The following is a 24,530-nucleotide window of genomic DNA, read 5'->3' as shown; positions in this document are numbered from 1 at the left end:
GGCTTTTACTGCCTTAAAACGTACGTAATCATTGCAAAAAAAAACAACTAAGTCAGCTACTTGGTGGATTCACTTATTGCAGTCTATTTTGGAAACTTATCCCCCGCGATAAACGAGGGAACATTGTATTCCAAAATGGGACATTTTCTTGCCAGTTTTTCTCCATAAACTGAAACAGAACAAATGATACTTTTTATTTGAATGTGCAAATTGGTGAGACAATAACAATTTCCATTTTTTCTATGTCACGCATTTGGTACCCCTTTCAGGAGAATGACCCTGACTTTATTGTGCAAATCTGTGATTATACAACATCATGTTGCAAATAAAATGAAATGCAAGAAATATCAAGTACTGGCTGCCGAGACGTCAGAGAAAAAGCTTCAAGTATCGGGTGTCTTTCCTTAGTGCACACCATTCGGAAAGGCGCTACAAGTCGCTAGTTTCAGTCCTATCAGATACGAGATACAGAGAACAGGAAAAATGGTTACATCACTTAATCATAATTGCACATTACTTACAGACACATAGTCTCCAAGGCAGAAGCGTCTTAGTGGTCACTAGGTGTCGCCAAAAAACCAACCACCACCCCACTTTATCTGAAAGGCAGCACATGTTCAATTATATCCTGCATATTTATTTTCATATATAAGTTGCAGGCCAGCCAAACTATGACAAAAGTGTGACTTGTACTCCGGCACTTGTTTCATTGCTCGTCGCTCTCAATTCTGTGGGTCGCGGGTGGATTGCATCATCAATACGCATTATCCCCATAAGGCAATAGAATTAGAATCGCCATTCCAGGTCAAACTGATGTCCTTTTTATGACATATCGGTTCTATTATTGAACATGAAGAATATTGGAGGTATTCTAATGAGGTGTGTGTGCAGGGGGCAGACTAGACTGTCCCTGGCCTCCTCTCTCTCGCACTCAAAGTGGTCTGGGACTGATGGGACCGCAGCCAAACGGTTCTTTTGTTTCGACATTCCTCTTGTCACAAGAGGTTTTTGGTCCGTTCCTCCCACGCACTTTATTGGTTTTTGTGATCGTCCATCTTTTGTCCAAAGTTTTGGAATCTGTCGGCTCGGACCTCAGAGTGATACGGGGAGTCTAAAGCTGCACTGACAAACAAAAGACTTTGGAAAATATAAACATAAATAAACAATATGAACCGTTAAAGCTTTGTTCTCCAAGTAGAGCTTGGTTTAGAGTATTACCGTTCATTTGGCAGGAATGTCTCGGTGATGGTACAGTAGAGCCCGTTTGTGTCGACACCCCTCAGACTGGCTGACTGAGGTCGACATAAGTGGTTGTCGACATCCAAAAACCAAAACCAACCACTGCTTGCACATTTACTTGACAGAAGAAGAATGGCTGACATGGTTTTCCTCCATTTGTGCATATTTCTCTTGAGTCTTCTGTTGTCATGCGATGTTGCAGCAGTACGAGTGTTGTGTGTGTCCGACTATACACAACATCGGTGCAGGAGTGATGACGTGCTCCACACAGCAACAAGCTTGATCGCTCAGGATGTCCTCGGTGTGGAATCATATCCAAGTTTGGCCTTTGACCTGTAAAAGTGCTGGTTGTGTTCCTTTATACTTCTACCCTAATGTCTTCCCTTTACGCTGCACTGAGCGAGCCCAGTTGATAATATCACTGATTGTATTTGCCCAGAGTTTCATACTTTGCACAGATGTTTGTGCCACATGAAAATATGCAGCTTTCCAAGTTGTCACTTCCAACGTGATTTCCAACTATAGCAACATACTTGTACATCCAAGTAGCAATGTACTTACAAATGTACATGACATGATCACATGATCACATGATCCCTGCCAAGCTCTTATCAAATGCACTTCTGCCACCTTGTGGCCGTTTTTACGGCTTAAAATTGCCCTGAAGTGAAACGCTTTAGTGGAGAGTCACGTCATCGCCTCTTCTTGCCTCTCACGCAAAAAAACTTGGAAGACATATAAATATGTTGTTGTGATCGAGTTTATAAAGACGATATTGTATTGAATGACTCGATTAATAAATGAGTTAATTAAGTGAATTCATGTGGTACTTTCTCTATAATGTACATTGTGTATTGTAGTATTTGCCTTATTTTGAACAAACAGTGCTTATTTGAGAAATACATCCAGTAGCATCACAGCAAAAGAAGCATCATGTGTTCATACATGATACAGCCGCTGCCAATATCCGTATCAGTTGATATCAGTATTGGTAATGAAGTGATGGACAATATTGGTATATCGGACAGGGTTTCCCCTAGGATGGGCTGCATGGGAGGGCGGACTGCCGCCGATGTGGCGTCTGCAATTTAAACAAAAAAAAAAAAAAGACAAATAGCAATTTTTTTTCAAGACTTATTTTTTTATTTAACCTTTTTCAACAACTAGCCCAACATGACCCGAGAACATTGCGAAACATTTAACATCCAACATTGAAATGGCACTTTGTGTACAAATCCAAACTTGCTGTATCTCCACTCAGTGTGCTCATTTGTCATCAAAGACTACTCAACATCAGCTGGTGAGCTACCGCTAGCTGACGTGCTACCTGTTGGAGACCCCTGTGATAGCGTCACCTTCTAAAGCTGCACACAGGATGTGTTTCAGTGCACAACTTCGACACACGACTAGTGTTCTGAAGGCACACCGTAACTATCAGCAAGGTTGTTACTTGACATCTTCAAGTATGTTGTGATGATGATCGATGATTGATGTATCCCATGAGCGTAATAGCCACTTGTAGCTCCGAGCTAGCTAGATGCCGCCAGCCCGGCATGTCAACAAAAATGCCAGAAAGTGGAATGATATTGAAACGTGAGCGATCGCACATGCTGGCATAGATGGGCTTAGCATGGGACAAGCAGCCGTCAATTGACTCCACATTTTACGGGCTATTGTTCATTCTCCCCAAGACGTGTCCCGTATCTGGTCACTGGTCAAGTGCCAGCAAGGCAGACAGGAAATTCCAGTGCTTGCTTATCAAAATTAAGCACAGTGAAACATTTTTATGATATTTTAAATCATTTTCAAAGTAATTGTAGTCAATGTGCGTAAGTAATAATCTACAGATGTATCTATATAGCATATAGATTCATACAATATATTACTTCAAATTTTGTACTGGTGCACAGCCACGCCAGAAAGCCAGTATCGAGCATCTCACCCAGGTTAATATGACCATGCTTTTATTTTGAAAATAAGCCATTTAAGATATAAATAAGACTCTGCTCGTGTGTGTTGCTGTAAAAGTACTCCGGTGCTACGGGAGCTGAATGGGGGGGCGGACAGGAGATGATGTCAGAGTTGAGTTTTAGCTTAGTGTAAGTTCCGGCCACAAGGGTGGCCCGTGTTAGGGATGGTGGTGCCTGCTGTGACATCTTTCAAACCTGCAATAAAAGCCTGTTGTTCTGACAATCAAGTCTGGTGCTTGTGTGTCTCACTGAACATTGCAGTAACTTTACTGACACCCAGTGACCAGTGTAGAACACTGCACATCATCACGTTTTTCAATTTGTCTTTTAAATGCCGTATATTTGAGTTTTGCTTCGTTTAGCCATTTTTATGCTTGAAAATGCTTCATTTTGGTTAAACAAAAAAAACAAAGAAAAGGTAAAATTAGCTTTTTGACTCATAATGGGGAAACTTCAACCACGAAACCTGATTTAATTAATGGATGTATTTCTCTAAAGCCGTGATTGAGTGAAGCTGTGAAATTCGAGGCGAGGGATTATTTATTACTTTGATATTTCAGTTATTTCTTGTTATTTTCACAGCGTGCAATGTTTGCCTGACTCATGTTTAATTTACCGCAGGTGTGTTGTTTCGAGAGCTCAGATGGACAGTAAACATTATTCATTCATTCCTGTGGGATTCTTAGGCCATGTGACCACGGCTCGTTCCAGACGTGGTCGTTTTCCCTGCCTTTTCCCTGCCTGCACTGCCACATTGCAGTCGGGAAAACAAGACCTACCTGAAACTTTGTTCAGACTTGAGCCGGCGGCCGCGCTCGTAATCTCAGGGTCTCATGCGGAAGGTTTGAGTGACTTGCTCAAGGACACTTCAGCAGGATGGATGTTTGCTGACGTACTTGAACCGCTGTCCTTGCGTGGAAGGACAGATGGTTTTAAATCCTCCACTGTTTTCCTTCTTGATTCGGCCTCCTATCTTCCAGCTTCTCTCGTTGAAATAAAGTACCAGACTAAAGGTCATGTCAAAAAACAGACCCAAGGGAAATGAAAGGAAGGCTTATTCTTTTTTTATTTGTCTTTTTGGTCTGGAAAACACGGTGTTGTGAGATATTGTGAGGAGGACAGGTTGTTGTTAAAATGATGTGCATACCATCCACCACCAGCAGGGGCACTGCCAGGGATTTCGTCCCACATTCAAATTTACCCACACGGGGCTCCGTCCCAAGTGGCCATGCAGCGTTACATAACCTGACTTCTTACACAGCTACACTGTTTTGTGTGTGGTCGAGAGCAGCGGTTGTCAACTGGTTTGGCTGCGGGGCCCATCATCACCCCTACGCTAACATGCTAATTGGGTACATGAACAAATCCCATATATATTGATTACAGTCAATTTCGGTGTATAAGATGCTGCTTTTTTCTTGAAGTTTGAACCCTGCGGGTTACACAGCAGGGCGGCTAATTTATGGCCAAGTTCTAATCTCGTGACATCTCCTTGACTTCAGAACTGCTACTAATTGTTGAAATACGATGCCGCTCATATGACTCAATATGACTCAGGGTGTCATCTTACAAAACCCGATTCCAATGAAGTTGTCAAACGTAAATAGAAACGGAATACAATGATTTGCAGATTCTTTTCTACCTATATTCAGGTGAATGCACTACAAAGACAAGATCTTTAATGCTCGAACTGATAAACTTTAGTGTTTTTTGCAAGTAATCATTAACTTTGAATGTGATGGCTGCAACACGTTGGGACAGGGTCATGTTTACCACTTGTTTTAATAACACTCAATAAACCTTTGGGAACTGAGGACACTAATTGTTGAAGCTTTGTGGAAGGTGGAGTTCTGTCCCGTTCTTGCTTGATGTGCATCTTCAATTGTTCAACAGTCCGGGGTCTCCGTGGTCGTATTTTACGCGTCATAATGCGCCACACGTCATCGCTGGGAGACGGGTCTGGACTGTAGGCAGGCCAGTCTACTGTAGTACCCGCACTCTTTTACTGCGAAGCCACGCTGTTGTAACACGTACACGATGTGGTTTGGCATTGCCTGGCTGAAATAAGCAGGGGCGTCCATGAAAAAGACGTTGCAAAGCCTGTATGTACCCTTCAGCCCATGCTGTGGGCACTAACACACCCCCATACCATCACAGATGGGTTAGGGTTTTGAACTTTGCGTCCATAACAGTCCGTGTGGTTCTTCTCCTCTTTGGCCTGGAGGACACTGCGTCCATAATTTCCAAAAACGGTCTGAAATGTGGACCCTTCAGACCACAGAACACTTTTCCATTTTGCATCAGTCCGTCTTAGAGGAGCTGGAGCCCAGAGAAGCCGGCAGCATTTCTGGGTGGTGTTGATAGATGGCTTTAGTTTGAACTTGCACTGACATACGTAGCGACAACCTGTATTTACTGAAGTGTTCCTGAGCCCACGTGCTGATGTTCTTCCAAAAACCGACACATCCATGTCGGTTTTTGATGCAAGGTCACGGGTATTCAATGTTGGCTTTCGGCCTTGCCGCTTACGTGCGGTGATTTCTCCAGATTCTTGGAACCTTTTGATGATCTTATGGACTGTTGATGATGAAACCCCTAAATTCCTTGCAATTGTACGCTCAGAGACATAAACTGTTCAACTATTTGTTCACGCAGTTGTGATAAGTTTGTGATAAGTGGTGAACCTCGCCCCATCCCTGCTTGTGAATGACTGAGCATTTCAGGGAAGCGCCTTTTGTACCCAATCATGGCACCCACCTGTTCCCAATTAGCCTAGTCACCTGTGGGATGTTCCAAATAGGTGTTTGATGAGCATTCCTCAACGTTCTCAGTCTTTCTTGCCACTTGTCCCAGCTTTTTGGGAACATGTTGCAGGCATCAAATTCCGAATGAGTTATATTTGCAAAAAATAACAAACTCTACCAGTTTGAAGATGAAATAATTTGTCTTTGTAGTAATTCAGTTCAATATAGGTTGAAAAAAATGTGCAAATTGTATTTTGTTTTTATTTACAATTTACACATCGTCCCAACTTCATTGGAATTGGGGTTTGTACAAAGGACACTAAACTCATCACACAGCAACTTAACACCCAAAAGGTGTACCTAAGAAATATACAATATGAGTTTAAAAAAAATATATATATATATATATATACAGCATATATATATATATATATATATATTCATATATTTTTTTTAAGTTTTCCTATAATGCATTGCATCTGAACAAAGCACTCATTGGTGCCTGCTGGGGCACTGCAACAATGGCAGCCTCCCTCTGGGCTCCCCTGGCTCCCTCTGGTGGACACAGGCATCATTGCAGCACCAATACATCCTTTTTCTATGTCCGCTTGTCCTCCAATGAAATGCTTTGCTCAGATATGATGCATTATGGGAAAAGTTTCAAAGTTTTTTTTTCCATTTGAAACTCATATTGGTCCCTGTTTGTATATTTATTAAGTATACCTTTTGAGTGTTAAGTTGCTGTGTGATGAGTTTAGTCTTCTTTGTAAGATGACACCGTGAGTCAGACTGTTATATTGAGTAATGACCTCCTGGAATTTCCAATGGGTTGACAAGCGAAATTTGTCCTTTAAAAAGCGAGAGTTGCACTGTGGACACACCTGTGCTAAGCTATCTGAACATAATATGACTAATTAATAATGGATTATTTTATTTTCGGAATAAATAAAAAACAAGCTACCGACCGAAAACAGCACCCGTCCGTGCTTTGGACACCCCTGGCCTGGACTGATAGGACTGTCTTCCTTATGTTCCATATTTTCAAGTGCAAACGTTGACAGGTGTGTTGTAGTGGGTAACGTAAACCACTGCCTGAAACGTATTGTGTTGCAATGATTCCGCCGGAAGACGTTATTTCAATGTGGTAAGAAGGAGGAGGTAAAAAAGGAGGGAAGTTAGCGAGGTAGAGGAGATAGGATTGCTGACAGGAGGAGGAGGAGGAAGTAGGATGAAGCACACAAAGGCAGCAGCAGTTGCTATAACAACGGCACCGTACTGCTTCCATCTCTGTCTCTCCTCTCTCCATCTCTGATCAGCCTCTCATCGTCTGCTCCCTGCTGTCATTTGGCTGGCTCTCCCTTTCCACCCCCCCTCCTGTCTCCATCACCATCATCATCATCCTCCTCCTCTCCCCTCCCTCATCTTCATGTGGCCACTCCAAGCCAACAAGCCTGACAAAGAAATGTGTGTGTAACGGCACCTTTGTCTTTGCATCTTCGTCATTGTGTGTGTGTGTGTGTGTGTGTGTGTGTGTGAGATGCAAGAAGAGCAGCCGCCAGGTGACCAAGTCCTCATTTCACTCCACTGCTCTTTTCCTCCGCTCTTGCATCCGACGTGATTCAACGACTTCCAATTCCCTCCGTTAGTTTGCCTTTTTCTTCTTCCCCTCACATTTCTGCGCTCCATTTGCTCTTTTATTATTATTGATTGTCACGTGCGTGAAAATATTGTTGACGTTCAGGCCAGGTTTATTCCTGCGCTTCGCAGATGCAATGAGCTCTCTAATTGTGCTAAAAGAAGCAGCTGGGTTGTTGAACAGGTGCTGGAAAGTGTCGTGGAACCTCTCAGATCCATCCTGATCAACTCCGATTTGCAAACAATCAAGGCAATAGAAATACAGCAATCCCCTGCTTATCACCATTGATTGGTTCCAAGCTCGGCCGTGATAAGTGAATTTACGCAAAGTAGGATTCCTTACTTATAAATGCAGAATTTTCATAGTTAGAGCATAGAAAACCTGTTTACAACCCTCTAAATATGTTTTTTAACATTAGAGCCCTCTAGACATGAAGTAACACCCCTATAGTCACCTTTACACTCCTATTACCCCATATAGTAGACATCATAAGAGAAAATAAGACATACATAAGACTCATGCTGTAAATGTGTCGCGGTGCTACGGGAGCGGGGGGTGGACAGGAAGTGATGTCGGGGGTTCAGAGTTGAGTTTTAGCTGTGCGTGGCTTGCAGGCGCAGCAGTAGCCTGTGTTAGGGATTATTGTGCTTCACACCTGCAATAAAAGCCTGTTGCTCTTGGCGATCAAGTCTGTTTTTTGTGTTTCTCTCACCGACCGTTCTGCACATTGCCTTCAATTTTTGTTGCTACCGGGAAGTTCCAATATAATATAGGCCATGTAGAAAATATAGGGAAGGCCACTGTGTGTGTAGAACTGGAAGGATCTCACTACATATTACCTTTGATCAGCAAATGTTGTGTTTTTCATTATTGTAAATAAAAGAATATTTGATATATGATATATATAATACATGAGCAATATTGCAACATTCCTTAACGTAATCACATAAGCCAACAAGAGCTGAAATGGCAGTTTATTGTGCTTATTTGAAGTGTATCTCTGATCTTAGTACGTAATAGATACGATTGTTGTCATGTTGTCTGTCATGTTAGTCCAAAAAATGAATCTTGAATTCAGGTATTTAATCTATCCTTGATTTCATGTCGGTTTGACCACACGGTCAAGAGGTCGGGACGACCTGGGTTCGAATCTCCGTTTGGGCATTTCTGTGTGGAGTTTGCATGTTCTCCCGCGCGTGCGTGGGTTTTCTCCGGGTGCTACGGTTTCCTCCCACATTCCAAAAACATGCATGTTAGCTTCATTGGAGACTCTAAATGGTCCTAGGTATGAATGTGAGTGTTTGTCTATATGTGCCCTGCCATTGGCTGGACACCAGTCCAGGGTGTACCCCACCTCTCGCCCAAAGTCAGCTGGGATAGGCTCCAGCATGCCCACTTATGAGGACAAGCGGCATAGAAGATGGATGGATATCTTGTTTTGTCCATCCATCCACCGCTTGTCCTCACGAGGGTCACTGGTGTGAACAAATAAGCAGTATCGTGTAAAAAAAGAGATTTTAATCCATATCATTTTACCACTTTTGCAACTGTGTGCTAAATAGGAAAATGTCAAATCAATAATTTACTGCATTCAAGCGTACGCATCGACTCCCACCTCAGTTCTTTAATATTTTTACAGTTCTGCTTCTCTTTCAGTTCCAGTTCCAACGGGGCCAAAAAAGACCTTTTTTTCCAAATTGTACGTTTGGCGTATGAGTGGACTGCTGTTTGAAACGTGACTTTTATGCAGGTGATTCTACCCGAAAGGTTGCGTTCATAGGCAGGTGGCGATGCACAAACTCTACGTGTGTGCTTGCATTTCTGTGTGGGTGCGTGCCGTCGCTCACACCCACCGGATCATTATGGGAGTTTTTATTGGTAGGCTTTGCAAAGCAAGTCTGTTATTACCAACATCAGTCACGGGCATTTAGGGAAATCCTGTAACACACCCCCCCTGCACATGCATGGCTTCACATGCACTCCAAAACCCATATTTGTTCGCAAAATCAAGGACAGCATGGTGGAAACCTGAATTATTTAAACCCATTGATTGATTCATTACACACACACACACACACACACACACACACACACACACACACACAAGCACATACTTTATTGGCTGTTCACCGGCGCGTGTGTGTTGTCCTCTGTTTTTCCTGTAATTGCTGCACAGAAAAGGGTCTGCTACGTATTATAGGCTATAAAGTTCAATTAATGGTTATTGAAAATAATGATCAATGATGTATATCACTTTATATAAGAACATTGATGTCACTTTCCTGAAATCACCTCGTCTGATAAGCTTGCACCTAACATGGAACGAGACAATGCAACTGAAATGTGTTGAACAAGCAGAGGCGGAATGTGGCAATTTTGGCCATGGAAAATGTGGAATTATGATATTAAATGAACGACTTGAACATTTTGACATAAAGTGTCCATTAATTCAATGCAAAAATCCTTACATTTATTGATGCAACACGTCTTTGGCCAATTTGGCTAACTTTGTTGGTTAACATAAGCGATTAAGAAATTAGCGATCGACTTTCATTGGACAAACATGAAGGTACTGCACTGTACTTAACTAACTTGGTTAAACATAACTCAGATGTCGACCCTCTTTTTATAAAACTCTTCAGTTGGGCCAACGTAAGTTTACTTCCGCGTTAAGTTGGTACAACTAAATCAGGGGTGCTCACACTTTTTCAGCTTGCGTCTCACTATAAAACAGCAGAACCTTGTCTCATTCTCCAGAAATACCATATTGTTGGTTTTGAGAATTATAGAACATGTAAAGTAGCCTGTTCAATGTGAAGGCTTTTAAATGGACCGGCTGAGTTGGCTTGGATGTGAATGGAAAGGTAGAAGAGGTGACTGTAATACCTTACAGACCAACCAAGGTGTTATCAGTCAAAGCTACAACAGCGAGACTCTACTACCTTCATTTCATTTCAAAGCCATCTCAAACAACGGCTGATGAGGAACCTGATCTGTGACCATTCATTTTGCTATGATGTTTTATTTTATCGTATGTCGTTATTGTGTTTTATTGTTTTGTCTTACTGTCCATGTATTGTCTTTGTCACACAGTTCTCTTGTGTTTTCTTTCTTATTCTTCGACCTGCCAAGGACCACAGATGTAAAGTAGCCTTTGGGCTAATTCTGGCACATTTACACACAAGTGCTCATGAATATGCATGGTCCCTTATCAAATAAATCAACTTTGGAATGACTATACATTCACTGTTTCAAAGTTTCCAGCTCATCAAAATAGTTGATATTCAAGAATTCACAATTCCGTTCAAAATGGCAATAACAATAATTAGACATAATTCCACAATAGTTATATAGTTAGTTATATAGTTGTAGTAGTTTGACAGTCCAAATAGCTACGTAGCGTTCATTGCACACAGTTGGTGTGTTACGTCCAGTCAGCATTTGCTATCAAACATGCCAGATATACAAGAAATGAGAATTATTATGCAAAAGCGATGCAGCCGAAGACAAGGCAACATATTAAAAAGCTTTCAGCAAAGGGCACAGCTTCCAATTCATCCTGAAATAATAGCTTCACAAAGAAAAGTGTAGAAAACACTCAGTTCTATAGCGGAGTTCAGGATGCGAAGCCGAGCCATCAAAATATTTCCTTTTTTTCCACATAACTAGTCGCTACAAGTGAATGGATACCTTTTGTTATCGATATAGGCATCTTAGCACTGAGTTAGTTTATTCCTAACCACAATAATAGCGCTTGAGACGTCTGTTCACCGCTTACTTTGCAGAGGAGGCACAGCGGCGAATCAGGAGTGGGAGCTTAACGTCAGTGGACAGATGTCACATGACATCTACAAAGTGACGTGTATGACATGGGTGACACATGTAATCCACCCAAACTACCTTCGTGCTCGATGGACGTAATTGGCAACCTTGAACTAAAAGGTTGGATGAAAGAGCCGACACATTCGACAACAGTAATGCTTGGTTCTGGTTTTTAAAAAAAGACATTTATGAGTAATCAAATAATAAATAATTGTTCTTCTTCTTCTTATTGGTCATTATTATGATTGTAGCTGCATTGAAACACGCAGTACGAGTCTGAATGATTCCGCATGCAAGCATGTACGCTCATTCAGAAATAAAGCAGCTGCTACAACTTGATATTCTTCAATATTTTAGTTGCAGGTGCACTCAGTATTATGCAACCTGCATTCTAAATTACATTTGTTTACTTTAAATTTACTTTCAAAATATACTTGCACAGTAATCCCTCATTTATTGCCGTTCATTGTTTCCTGACCTGACGGTGATTAGTCAATTTCCACAAAGTAGGAGTTATAAATGCAATATTTTTGTAGTTAGGGCACAGAAAACGTGTTTATGACCTAACTTCTCATTTTTAAACATGGTTAGAGCCCTCTAGACATGAAATAACACCCCTATAGTCACCTAACATTGGTATTACCCAACAGAGTAGACATAACCAGAGTAAAAAAGTCATTTGGGACATAAATAAGACAGTAAATGTGTTCCCTAGGGGAGCTTAGTGGCAGGTGGACAGGAAGTGACGTCTGGGGTTCAGTGTTGAGTTTTAGCTTGTTGTAGGTTATGGCCTCAACAGTAGTCCATGTTATTATGATTAGTATTATTATTATTATGGTTATTATGACTATTATGTTATTATTACTGCGCCTCTTGTCCGATCATTTAAACCTGCAGTAAATGCCTGGTGATCAAGTCTGGTGCTTGTGTGTCTCACCCAACATTGCTGACCTGTAATTATCACAATCACAATGTGTCTTCTGCCTTGTATTTGTGTTTTAGTTCATTTAGCCATTTTTTGCACTGCAAATGTGGACTTGTATTGTACGTTGTGTTTGCCAAAGCATTCCTATCGCCTGGATGAGCTCAAGTGCCTCCAGTCTTCTAATCATTCTCCTTCTGTGTTTCAGCTCCAGGAGACGGTCAAACGGAAACTGGACAGTGCCAGATCCCCCCTCAATGGAGACCAGAACGGTATCTGTGATGGAGGCAGCTACTCACCCACGAACAAACGGTTACGGAAGGAGGGCTCTGGTGGTTTAGACGCACTAACAGGTCTTCCCAACAACAATGTTCCACCCATCTCTCCACTGCACCACCAACTCGACGTGAAGCCTCTGATCGGCGGGCCCAACACCTCCACGGGGAACGGCACAAACAGCAACGGCAACCATGTAGGCCGGCCGTCGGACGAGCTGGGGAAGAACGGTGGCAGCCATCTTTCAGACATGAAGATGAACGGTTCGCTGGACTTGGAGGACAGCTTCGGCCTCCTCAAGGACCTGAAACAGGAGCCGCTGGATGACGGAGGTGGAATGGAGTCTTCGGATCCCCAGTCTCTGTCCAATCAAAACAAACTGTTTTCCGACATCAACCTGAATGACCAGGAGTGGCAGGAGCTGATCGACGAGTTGGCCAACACCGTACCCGAGGACGACATGCACGACCTCTTCAACGAGGACTTTGAGGACAAGAAAGAGGCGGATTTTGGCCGGCCGGCGAACAACCAGACTCCAGGGCCACAGGAAGCGGTCAATAATACGACAGCACCTGTAGGGGGGGCCGTTCCACCAACATCCCTTCCTCCCCCCACTCAACCCCCGCAGGGTGGCCCACAGGTGCCCATGGGCTCACCACAGGTTAGTACCCAAGAGTCCTACTGGCAAAGTGTATTTATTAGGGGTGTCGCAAGATTGAAACATGACAAATAATGACATGACGATCATGCTGATAGCTACAAAAATAAGCATTATTCCAGAGCGGCACAGCCTAGCAGAGACATATTTATACGTTTTATCATCCCCAACGCCCGATCACAACAACGTATTTATACGTTTTTCAACGTGACAGGCAACGCTGCACGTACGCATTTCACCTCAGAGCACTTTTAAGCTACAAAAACGGCCACAAGGTGGCAGCAGTGCATTTGATAAGCGGAGATCAGCGGAGATCAAGTGAATGGAAAATCACCCACGACGGGAAGGAGGAAGCGAGAGAGCGTGGAGGAGTGTAGCGTGCAGAAGGTCACGCATTGTAGGGCATTTTAATGCATTTGATTGATTTCTTTTGGCTGCCGAGGTGTGTCTGAGCAGGTATCACGGACGTCCCTCCGCCGTGCTGCTGTGAGGACATTCACACGGTGTTGCAGGTGTTGAAAACTCATCGACAGCTTTATAGATCTGCCATACACACATAGCTATTACAGTGGAACCCGCTTATGTCGACGCCGCTCGGGCTGGCTGGCTGTCTGACTGACGTCGACATAAGCGGTTACCGACAGGACTGAAACCGAAACTATCCGCCGTCCTATACAGACCTGGACAAATAATTTACAAAACATTGAAGTGTTTTACGTTTTGACGGTGCGCTTCTATTTTGACTTTATGGTGCCGGTTGATCGGGTCAGGGAATCCACTGACAAATTTTGTGTGAGTTAAGCCATCCCGCATGGTACCACTCAGCCAATCGAGTGTGTGCTTTCCAGGTGCTAAACTGCAGCTCAAAATACAGAGACAGATGAAAGAGGAGAGGAAGCGAAGCCAGTGACCCGGAAGAACAAGTGAGAGATGTGAGGGAAGAAGCGTGATATGGAGAGAGAAGACAGGGACGAGCGAGCCAACAGAAAAAGAAATACACATGACGTTCTCTTCTGTCAAGCCAGAGTACTCATTTATGTTCATTCTTCTCTCTGGAAAGACACAACCAGTTTGTCTCATATGTTCGGTAGTGACGGAAATTGCATTTTTTTTGGCTTCTCTCCTCAGATTTTTTTGTTGCTTACGTTTATTTCTGACCAAAATACATGTGAAATGAATTTGTAATGTAAAAACATAATTACAGTGGCGCCTCGGTTACCGTACGCCCCAGTTAGCGTGTTTTTTGGTTTCCGTTGACAATATATGCCCACATTTTGCCTCGGTTTGCGTATGTTCTCCGGTTAGCATACAATATGGCGTGCGTCTTGTCGTGTTATTAATACACTGTGTGAGTCCAACTGTGTTCTTAATGTATTTTTATTGCAAAATGTCCTTGTTAGCATCCTATTAGCTTGCTAATACATGGTAACAGGAAGCTCTGTCAGGCGTCTATGATGTCATCAGCGGTCGACTCTAGCACTTTGCTAATTACGACTACTTAACGCCGCAAGTCTCAAAAATGTTAACACAAAACACAATTTTATAATTTTACAAATATATTTTCACATGCAGAAAACAATTGGAAATACATTTCGATGATGAATGAAAGCCATCAACGAACATTTAGGTTACTTTTACCTTCATGGAAGACGTGACTGTTCCCAAAGACACGACGTGGCAGTGGGATCCACCACCACCACCTTTCTGTGTTCAGTCACGTCAAGAATGACGTTTTCAGTGTTGTTATTCTTCAGGATGGTGCTTATTGTTGCTCAGGGCTTCCAGTACATCCTGGCGATATCGGCAAGGGAAGGGTGAATCACAAGTATCGTCTTGGGGCGTGGTCCAAGATGGCTGCGTGAGTGCCATATTGCACGCTAACCCAAACCAAGATACAACTTTAGCAACATTTTTGGATGTTAATCAAAAAAGGTGTTAACCGAGGCACCACTGTACCTCCGAGTTTAATCGCACGATCGACGTGCTCTCACCGCTTATTGCATTTTTTATTTCGGTTAACGCATTCAAGCCCCACCAGTTTTCAGAAGACAACCTCTTCAGAGCCGACCATTTTAGACGTTTGGGACTGATCTTTCACGGCACACAGAGTATTGTGTTCTATGGCGATATAAACACGGAACCTAACTCCAGAACTAACTTTCATGAGAAAAGAAAGGTTTGTTTTACCTTTTTGCGTTCTTTAGTAATCAGGAGTAGAACATTGGTGAGTTTCAGGAAAATATCAGTTCCTGACTAGAAAAGGGAGAAAAGCAGCTTTTTGTGAAAAGATACATTTCAAGCATGACTTTCACTTTGACACAGATATTTTTTGCTTTTGTGACGCCTAAAATATCTAAACTATACCAACGTGACACAAAAAAGAGGTTGTTTTACAGCAAAATAAGAATTTACTTACAAATATAAAACCGTGAACTATTTACAATTGTCACATTTGGAAGTGAACTATGCGTGTGCGTGCGTGTGCGTGCATTGTGTTTTCATGCACTATAAGTTCCCTCCTGCACGCCACACTCCTCCACGCTCTCTCACTTCCTCCTTCCTGTCATGTGTGATTTGTCCATTAACAGGATCCCTGCCCCGACCCCCGCTTATCAAATGCACTTCTGCCATCTTGTGGCCTTTTTTATGGCTGAAAAGTGCTCTGAAGTGTTCATGTTTTAATGCCGAGTCGTATCATCACCTCTTGCGCAAAAACATGTAAAAGACGTATAAATACGCTGTTGGATCAGTCGTTCGGGATTATTAAAACATATAAATACGTTCGTTGGTATGTTCAAACATAGCCTCTATAAACCGCTGGAGTGGTGCTTACGAGCACGGAGTTACTGTGCGTTTAATAAGCAACGAGTGAGAAATAAAGTCACATGTACGGCAAACCAGGGTAACGCATGACACTGCAAACATGTTAGCACGTCACGGAGGAGCTAACAAGCTACCAGCATGTGCAGTGAGGGAATTCCACATTGATCGCAAAAAAACGAGGAGACAGGAAGTCGACCGTCAAGTTGTTTTTTTATCAAAGGTGTCAAATTATACATGATGTCGTTACGCCGACAAACGTGGTCAGCCATGCATGTCGACGTCGACGGCTTGTCGACATAACCGGGACCATTTGTGGTTTCATCTAATTTTTTAAATCTTTTTGCGCTCCTCAGGTCCGACCTTCATCATCAGGCCCGCAGTTTGCCACCACCGCCAATGGCACACCTCCTCAGCAGCCTCTGCAGCAGTCCCCCGCCGTTGCCATGGCGTCAGGGTCCCCATTGCACAACTGTGTGGCTCGCTCTCCTCAGACCCCGACCCAGGCTCAAACACAAGCGGTTTCAAGGCCTGGCAACGGATACATGATGAACCCAGGCCCTGGTGGAAGCCAGGCAGGTACCGGACAAACAGGGCCTGGACTTGTCCCGGGTCAGCCAGTCGGACCAGTAACACCGGAACTTTCCCCTGCAGAGCAACTCAAAGCAATGGCTGCTCAGCAACGTGCTAAACTGTTGCAGCAAAAGCAGCAGCAGCAGCAGCAGCAAGCGGCCAACTGGTCCCCAGCGGGCCCTCCAACCAGTCCTTATAACGCCGGTCCCTTTAACCAAGACAAACCCAACAGCCCGATGATGTATCCACCACAAGCCTTTAACACACCACAGGCCCCACTAGGGGCTGGAATGGCCCCCAACAACGGACCCAAAGCTCCCATGAACAACTACCTCCCTCACAATCACATGGGCATGATGGGCCAGCAGCAGCAGCAGCAGCAGAGCAGTATCAGCCAGCCCCCCCTGTCCAAGCAGCAGCAGCAGCAAACGGCGGCCATGTTGTCCTACAACAACACCAAGCCACTGAGCCACTTCAGCGGCAGTGGCGTCGACCATATCGGCCACAGGATGACTCCACCTATTGGCGGGAGCGGTCAGGTCAAGAACCCAATGTTGCCTCCCTACATGGCCGGGGGAGGGGGCGGGGGCCAGGGGGTGGGGCCGGGGCAAACCCAGGGGCCAATCCCGGGCCAAACGGCCCATCTGAGCGAGGAACAGAAGCGAATGTTGCTGATGAAGCAGAAGGTGTTGAACCAGAACATCCCCTACAGCAACATGCAGCCTCATGGACAGGTAAGTTCATGGAATACCGCAATCATTAGCTGACGGTGATGTAGTGCCGGGGTCTTGTCAGCACTCCGTGTCTGCTCCACCTGGAACATTTCCTTCCTTCTCTTGACCTTGGAAGGAGAACAAATCACGTCTTTGTGAGTCCGGCTATCAACCTCCGGTTTATATCATAAACAATTTCGTGAGGATTCCAGACAATGCTTGTTTTGGAGAAAACTAGAAAACTATGAAATGTTTCAGCACTGCAGCCAGGGAAGGTAAAATGGCGGCAGTTACCCCAGCAACAAGCCAGGGCTGGGAGCAGGCGTAGGAAAATGGCCTGTCGAGAGTGTATTGATGCCTCTGCAACACGACCAGCACTGATAGCCCTCTTGCCTCCCCTTCCTCCCCCCAGACACACAAGCGCACGCGCTCTCACACACACACACACACACACGCGCACACACACACACACACACACACACACCACGGCAAACAGCAAAGCTAAATGCCTCCTTAGCTCATATCCCCAATCTGTCACAGCTGACTGATGGCTGAGATTGGACCACTAAGCCAAGCTTGCCGATGTCATTACCACATCAACCACCTTGGGCGCCTGGTGTCCGGATGCTGGGGCCCGGCACGGCCATTTTGGGTTCAGCCAGGACTCGGGTGTGTTGAATAATCCATTCAAGGAAGGATATTGAAGGGACTAAAACCAAAAAAGCACCATCACCAGCTAGCATATGTCACCAATCTTGGTTTGTACAAAAACATTTTTTGAGATTTTTCACAATTATGAACCAAACTGCAGAAAAATGGTTGTAAATTTTGGTTTGCCCTCCAAAATGAACTGGCGTCACGTGCACACAGATGTTGGCATTCACAATCACAATGAAGGTCACCTGACCGTGACACGTGAATTTCAGCAAAGTGGGGCTCCTTATTTATAAATCAAATGTTTCATAGTTAGAGCATAGGGAACTGGTTTGAAACTTTATTAGAGCCCTCTAGACATGAAATAACACCCCTATAGTCCCAATTACAGCAACACACTACTGTATTGAGTGGAAATGTGTTGCGGTTTTAGGGGAGCAGACAGGAAGTGACGGGGGTTCAGAGTTGAGTTTTAGCTTGGGGGTGGGTCACGTCCGCCCTCGTTAGGGATTATTGTGCATATTGTGAAATAATAAACGCCTGTCGTTCCGTGCTTGTGTGTCTGACCAACTTGACAGTAACATTTCTGGCACTGAGTGACCAGTGTAGATATATTCATATATTTATTTACTTCTATTTGTATTTTACTTCATTCAGCCATGTTTCTGTCTGATTTAGGCAAAAAAAGATGTCAAAATATGCTTAAATGTGCATATTTTTGGAGCAAGAATAAGCCGCATTCAACCACGAAACGGCGATGATCTATTCATATACTTTTTCCAAACCGTGAGAGTGAAATTCTAAGCCAAAGATAGCTAATGTTGGTAGCTAAACCGCCATATTGCTGGCTTCAGCCGACAGCAAACGTAACTGGTGCTCATGTGTGTGTTATGTCGGGATACGATGCTTGGCGCCCTCTAGGCAGCTGGAGGAACCCGGTGGATACAGCCCCCTTTAAGGCATTGCTTTCCTGGCAGGGGGTGCAATGAGGTGTCAGTGGTGGGGGTGTGAGAGGCGGAGGGGGCTATACTCATAAAATGTGTGTTGAACGATGCTGGTGCCAGCAAATCATACGGTGGTTTGTACAGACAAGTACCGTAATACTGCGGGTTCTCAAGTGGGGGCATGACAGAAAATAACTGAGAAGCACCGCTTTAAGGAATTGCAGACAGGCATGTAGTTCCTTCTTAACAAACCCCCGCACCCTTGGAAGGCGTGTGCGGTGCCTGTGCTTGGGTTTGATGCTCATTTTGTGTGTGTGTATGTGTGTGTGTGTGTGTGTGTGTGTGTGTGTGTGTGTGTGTGTATCGCTGTGTCTCTCATCTTTCTTTGTCTCCATCTTATGCACTCATTTCTTCCGTTTTGTTCATGATATGACTTCAGTCCATCACCTCCTCCTCCTCCTCCTGCCCTCTTCTGATCCCTGCGTCTCCTGCCACTCCTCCTCCTTGCCCACCCCACCGCCTGCCCCTCCTGCCAGAGACACTCAGCACCAATAAAGGAGCAGATTTATTAATATGGGCTTTGTGGCTGCTGCCTGGAGGGTTGTGTGTTTGTGCAAGCATGCGCGTGTGTGTTTGTGTGTGTGTGTGTGTGTGTTTCGTGGATTTCGATGGGCGGCGGGGCGGGGTTTGAGAGATTTATTTGAGTGAGCAGAGGGGAACTGGAGACGAGAGAAGCAGGAGAAGAAAGCATGTGCAGAGAGGGGAAAATGACCTAACGCAGAAAGGCAAGCACGGAAAGCGAGAGATTTATTCTTAAGTGAAAATTACAAATATGAAAAACAAAGTCAAGGACCCGCAAAAGAGGGAAAAAAATAAGTGAGCAATGCAAAGTTGGTTGTCATGAATGCAAAATATCTTGTTTCTGTTTTTTGCTCTTGAGATCTTCTGAGTTGCTTTGACAGTACAATCTACACACCAGCCATTTTTAGTGTGAATTTATACCGAAATGAACTCACACAGAACACATGAAGTACATTTAAAATACCAAAATGTCATATCCCTGTGCTTGTCTTGCACACTGGAAGGCACGTTGCAACTCGCTGTCTGTTTCATCGGCGCAGATCCTTGAACATGTTCAAGGACACTTTATGGTGGTGGTAAAAGATTCATTCAAAAAGCAACTGTGGGATCACACTTAACGACAAAACAAATAAGACATCCGATTGGATTGTAACGCCCTTATAAGGGCCGTCTTAACGGGGAAAAGAAACAGTGAAGTTGATCTTAGCCGCTTCAACGGCGAGGGGTCGGCAACCTTTACTATCAAAGGTCATTTTGCCCTCTTTTCCACTTAAAAAAAAAAAAAAGGTGTAAAGCCACGAAACATAACACAGCTTATAAACTTTCAAAACTTTTAATCTTTCTCCATTTGACCCGATCCAGCAAGGGACAGAAGTGTGGAGCACATTGTGTTAGCATGTGTTAGCACCTTATGAAGTGTGCAGCCTTTTAGCTCTCTGGCTAACAGCGCTCCACTTAACTCTCCATCAGTGAACGTATGTGGTCTCCGGTTCGAGCCCGGCTTGCGCTGCAGGGATGACCGCTCTTTTACGCATAAATTACTACTTTTCAGGAAATCCTGAGTGCTTGTGTTAAAATTGTCTTTCAACATTGTGGTGATTTTTAAAAACATATTAAGTACACAGCTAAGCCAGCATCATCGGCAAAGAAAACAAAGGAATCTGTCCAAGCAGAGTTACTCTCTATGTTCTAGTGAGATGTCTCATTTTTGGCATTCATGGTTATCGTAGCGCGAGCGAAAACAGCTGGGATGCATTCACGGACTTACAAATAGTCTGATATTTTTAACTCATTGCAAAAATTTGCATTAGAACTCACTTGAGCTCTGCAAAGAGAGCACAACTACGATGCTAAAGAGCCATGGCTGCCGACACCTGAACCTGACACCTGACCAGGCATGCAGCCAATGTTGATCGGCACGTCAACACTTTTTGAGCGTTTTACGATGACTTCACTTTTCACTTTCCTTCTCTTTGATGCGCCGCAGTCAGAAGAAGAGTCCGCCTTACGCTTGGGAGACATCATGAAAGTTAAAGTTGATTAGGGTTTTTTTTTAAATAAATTCACTTCCTCGCTGTGCCGGATGAGTAAATAGTTGCATCCATACGGGATCGGATCACCGGGTGAAAAGCATGTAATACACAAGGCACACCTACGTGTGGCGCTGTGAACAGACACGCAGACAGAACCACGTGACACACCAAACTATAGAAGAAGAGAGAACGCATGCGCATAAGTCCGTCGTCTTCCGCTTTCCACGGCTCATCGAGACTTGCGTCGAAGTGGAATTACTTCTGCAAGTCATTTTGGAGTTTGAGACAAGAAAATCTCAGGAGAATGTCGACTGGGGTGAGTCACGCCAGTCGAAATATTCACATATTATGTTGGATTGGTGGCAAACTCATTTCTGGCCGCATGACGGCGACGGGTCGGTGACGTGATCGTTTTTGGAAGGAAGTGGGTTGCTAGCCTACACGGAAACGACAAGCCAGCGTTTTTGGATTTTCCCTATCTGGGAGCAACCATCCGTCCATCCATCCATCTTCTTCCAGTTATCCGATGTCAGGTCACGGGGGCAGCAGCCTAAGCAGGGACGCCCAGACTTCCCTCTCCCTGGCTTCTTGGTCCACCTCATCCTCTCATAGTCTCTCCAATGTGTCCTGGGTGTTCTCCAAGGCCTTCTACCGGTCGGACGTGCCCTGAACACCTCCTCAGGGAGGCATCCTGAGTGCTTTAAGTGTGTTTCCTAAGTGTGTGAGGCATATTTAAGGCTTAAACCTGGATTCTGAACATTGGCAATTGAAGAGAAAAAGGGGTGTTCTGGAGCTGAACCTAATCTAATAATGATAATAATAATGGATTGATTTTATATAGCATGAAGTGAACCCATTATTCATTCACTCCTCAGTCCCACTGGTGGTGGTGGTAATCTACAGCTGTAACCACAGCTGCACTGGGGTAGACTGACAGAAATGTGGCTGCCAATTTGTGCCTACAGCCTCTCCGACCACCACCACACATTCATACACCAGTGTGAGCAACACTGGAGGCAAGGCGGGTGAAGTGTCTTGCCCAAGAACACGACAACAGTGACGGGGAGGATTGAACGGACAGCTTTCCAATTCCTGGACGACCTGCTCTACCTAGATATTTTGGAAGACCTGTTGGAAACTTGTCCCCCCCCCCCCATAGTGCTCTGACCATTTTTTGTGGAGTTACATGTACAAATGCCAAAAATGGTTCCATCTTGCAATGTTAAAGAATTCTTTAAAAAATACCTGGATCGAGACGGTGATCCGGATCACCCCCGAAATGTCATCGGTTCTTCCGTATCCCATTTCCGACAGTTCCTGAAAATTTCACCCAAATCCATTCAGAACTTTTCAAGTTATTTGGAACACAAGCGAACAGACAAACAGAATAATAATCACAACAGACTAAGTCACGTCCCGAGTCAGCGATGTCTAAGTCCAAATCGAGTTGCAAGTCTTTGATGATATTTTCACGTTGAATTTGAAGTTACCAAAATGTGACTTGAGTCACTTGACTTGAGTCCACACCTCTTTTAATTCATATATTTTTGAAAACCGTGATAGAGTGAAGCCGCAAAATTTGAATGGTGAAGTGGCGGGGGAGTACTGTTTTGCCTGGGGTTTTCTAAACTGTCTGTTTTCTCACGCCCCAGTTTTGTAGGAGTTATATGTTTTTGTGATTACAATTTTGCCTCCCTTTTTGTAGACTGTCTTGGTTTTTGGCCAGGAACTAGTGTATGTGTACAAAGTGTATCGTGTAACGTTGGCTTTGAATGAGTTTTTCTTGATACCCCGTTAGGTTCCCTTTTGTCCTTGACTGAAGCGGCACACACACACACACACACGACTAGTTTTGTTTTTCAGTTTGTTCGTGTTTGTGGATTTGCGCGTGTGCTACGCAAACACGACTGTCACTGCTCCGTCTCCTCCTTCCCACCGTGTCGGCTAATCCGGTTAGCAGCTGCTCGGGGAAACTTCAGCCATGCTCCTCAAAAGCGTGTTAGTAAAGCTTTAATTGTTGCTCTCTCGCATATCGCCGTGATGCTAATTTATGGCCGTTGTCGCGGTTACCGTGGCCACGCCGGCGGATGTCTCAGCGGAGAAAAGACACGGCCGCGTGCGCGTGTGCATGTGTGTGTGTGGTGGATGATGTGTCTCTGCGAGAGGCGGAGCGGTTGCATGTGTGCATGTTGTATTTGTTTGTGCGATGCAAGGATTGTGGGGTTATCAGAGTGACGGATTGACAGCTGCTTGCCCCTGACGAGGCCTTTCAGAGCCATGGTGATAAATGGAAGGTGTGGGTTTGATCACTTGCATGTGTTAATAAGTCCGTGTGTGTTCTGATGCATGTAGGAAATGACGGTGTCACACACTGACTGCTGTATATGAAGGAGGCGGTGCCGGTGCCGGTGCTAATAGCCCTGTGAGTCACGACATCAGCCCCCTCATAAGTGCGTACTGTATGCACACTCGACAATAAACAGGCTCTGAAAACGCCCACAGGCTCGCACGCTCTGCCGAGGTCCCTCCTGCTGCGTACTCTCCTCCCTCTCCTTTGCTCAGGTAATTCCTCTCCGATCGTCGTCTTTGTCCTCCGTTTTCATCAGCTTGTGCCGATAACCCCCTCAGAGTCAGCAGCTGTAACGCACACACACAGTTTGCTCGCAAGTGCCAATCCGTGCACCAAAAGCATCCGATCAGTCTGAACTGCAGCGGAACAACAGACCAGTAGATGGCAGCGTCTCATGACCTCCATGCAACCCGCTAGCGCTCGTGGAAGGCGCAATTTCAACACCACAGTGCAGCCTAAAAGTCCCCATCAAACGTGCGTTTACTATCAACACAAGTGAAGTCCACGCGGCCTCCTCCATATCACTGACATGATGTGCGTGCGTGGATGGCACCTCCTTCCTGCCATGTGACGAGACGCAGCAAATCAAATCGTTTATTCAGAGCAGCTTTGGCATTGTCGCGAGGCACACCAGAAAGGAAGTTCAGGGTAAAGAGATCAGATGAATGAAGTATCTCTCTGTTGATGCTGTGCTAGCCTTCCAGTCGTTTCATTCTTTGTGTTTGTAGCGCTGGTGTTCAATTAGTAATAGTTGGATGCTAAAAACAATGTATGCTCTACATGCACGTGTGGTACATTTTTAGTTATTTGGGGAGTGCTGTTTTATTGTTTTGAAGTAGGAAGAATTGTGTGGTGGAGAGAAGGGGGGTGTGAGAGGCCGTGGAAAAAGAAAGAACTGTAGACGACAGAGTCATTTCTCTCTCTTCCCTTCATCTGTGCCCAGGAGCAGAGAGAGATATTACCGTCCCTCACGTACACAGATCCTCTGCTCGCTCGGTCACTCTCTCTCTCTCTCTCTCTCTCTCTCTATCTCTCTCTCACGCACACACACGCGCACACACACACACACACACACACACACATTCTTAGAAGTGA

The 24,530-nt window shown here is 44.6% G+C and overlaps 1 protein-coding gene across 1 annotated transcript in view; it reads left to right on the top strand.

Annotated features, from left to right (window-relative positions):
- Window positions 1–24,530, top strand: part of maml3 (mastermind-like transcriptional coactivator 3) — a 142,656-nt gene that overhangs the window by 63,396 nt on the left and 54,730 nt on the right. Inside the window, exons 2-3 of the mRNA XM_054778272.1 lie at window positions 12,542–13,270; window positions 16,444–17,394. Of these exons, the coding sequence (XP_054634247.1) occupies window positions 12,542–13,270; window positions 16,444–17,394 (1,680 nt within the window). The remainder of the gene's footprint in view (window positions 1–12,541; window positions 13,271–16,443; window positions 17,395–24,530) is intronic.

This window comes from Dunckerocampus dactyliophorus, chromosome 6, assembly GCF_027744805.1.
Source record: "Dunckerocampus dactyliophorus isolate RoL2022-P2 chromosome 6, RoL_Ddac_1.1, whole genome shotgun sequence".
NCBI lineage: Eukaryota > Metazoa > Chordata > Actinopteri > Syngnathiformes > Syngnathidae > Dunckerocampus > Dunckerocampus dactyliophorus.
This window is presented reverse-complemented; position numbering and strand designations above follow the sequence as displayed.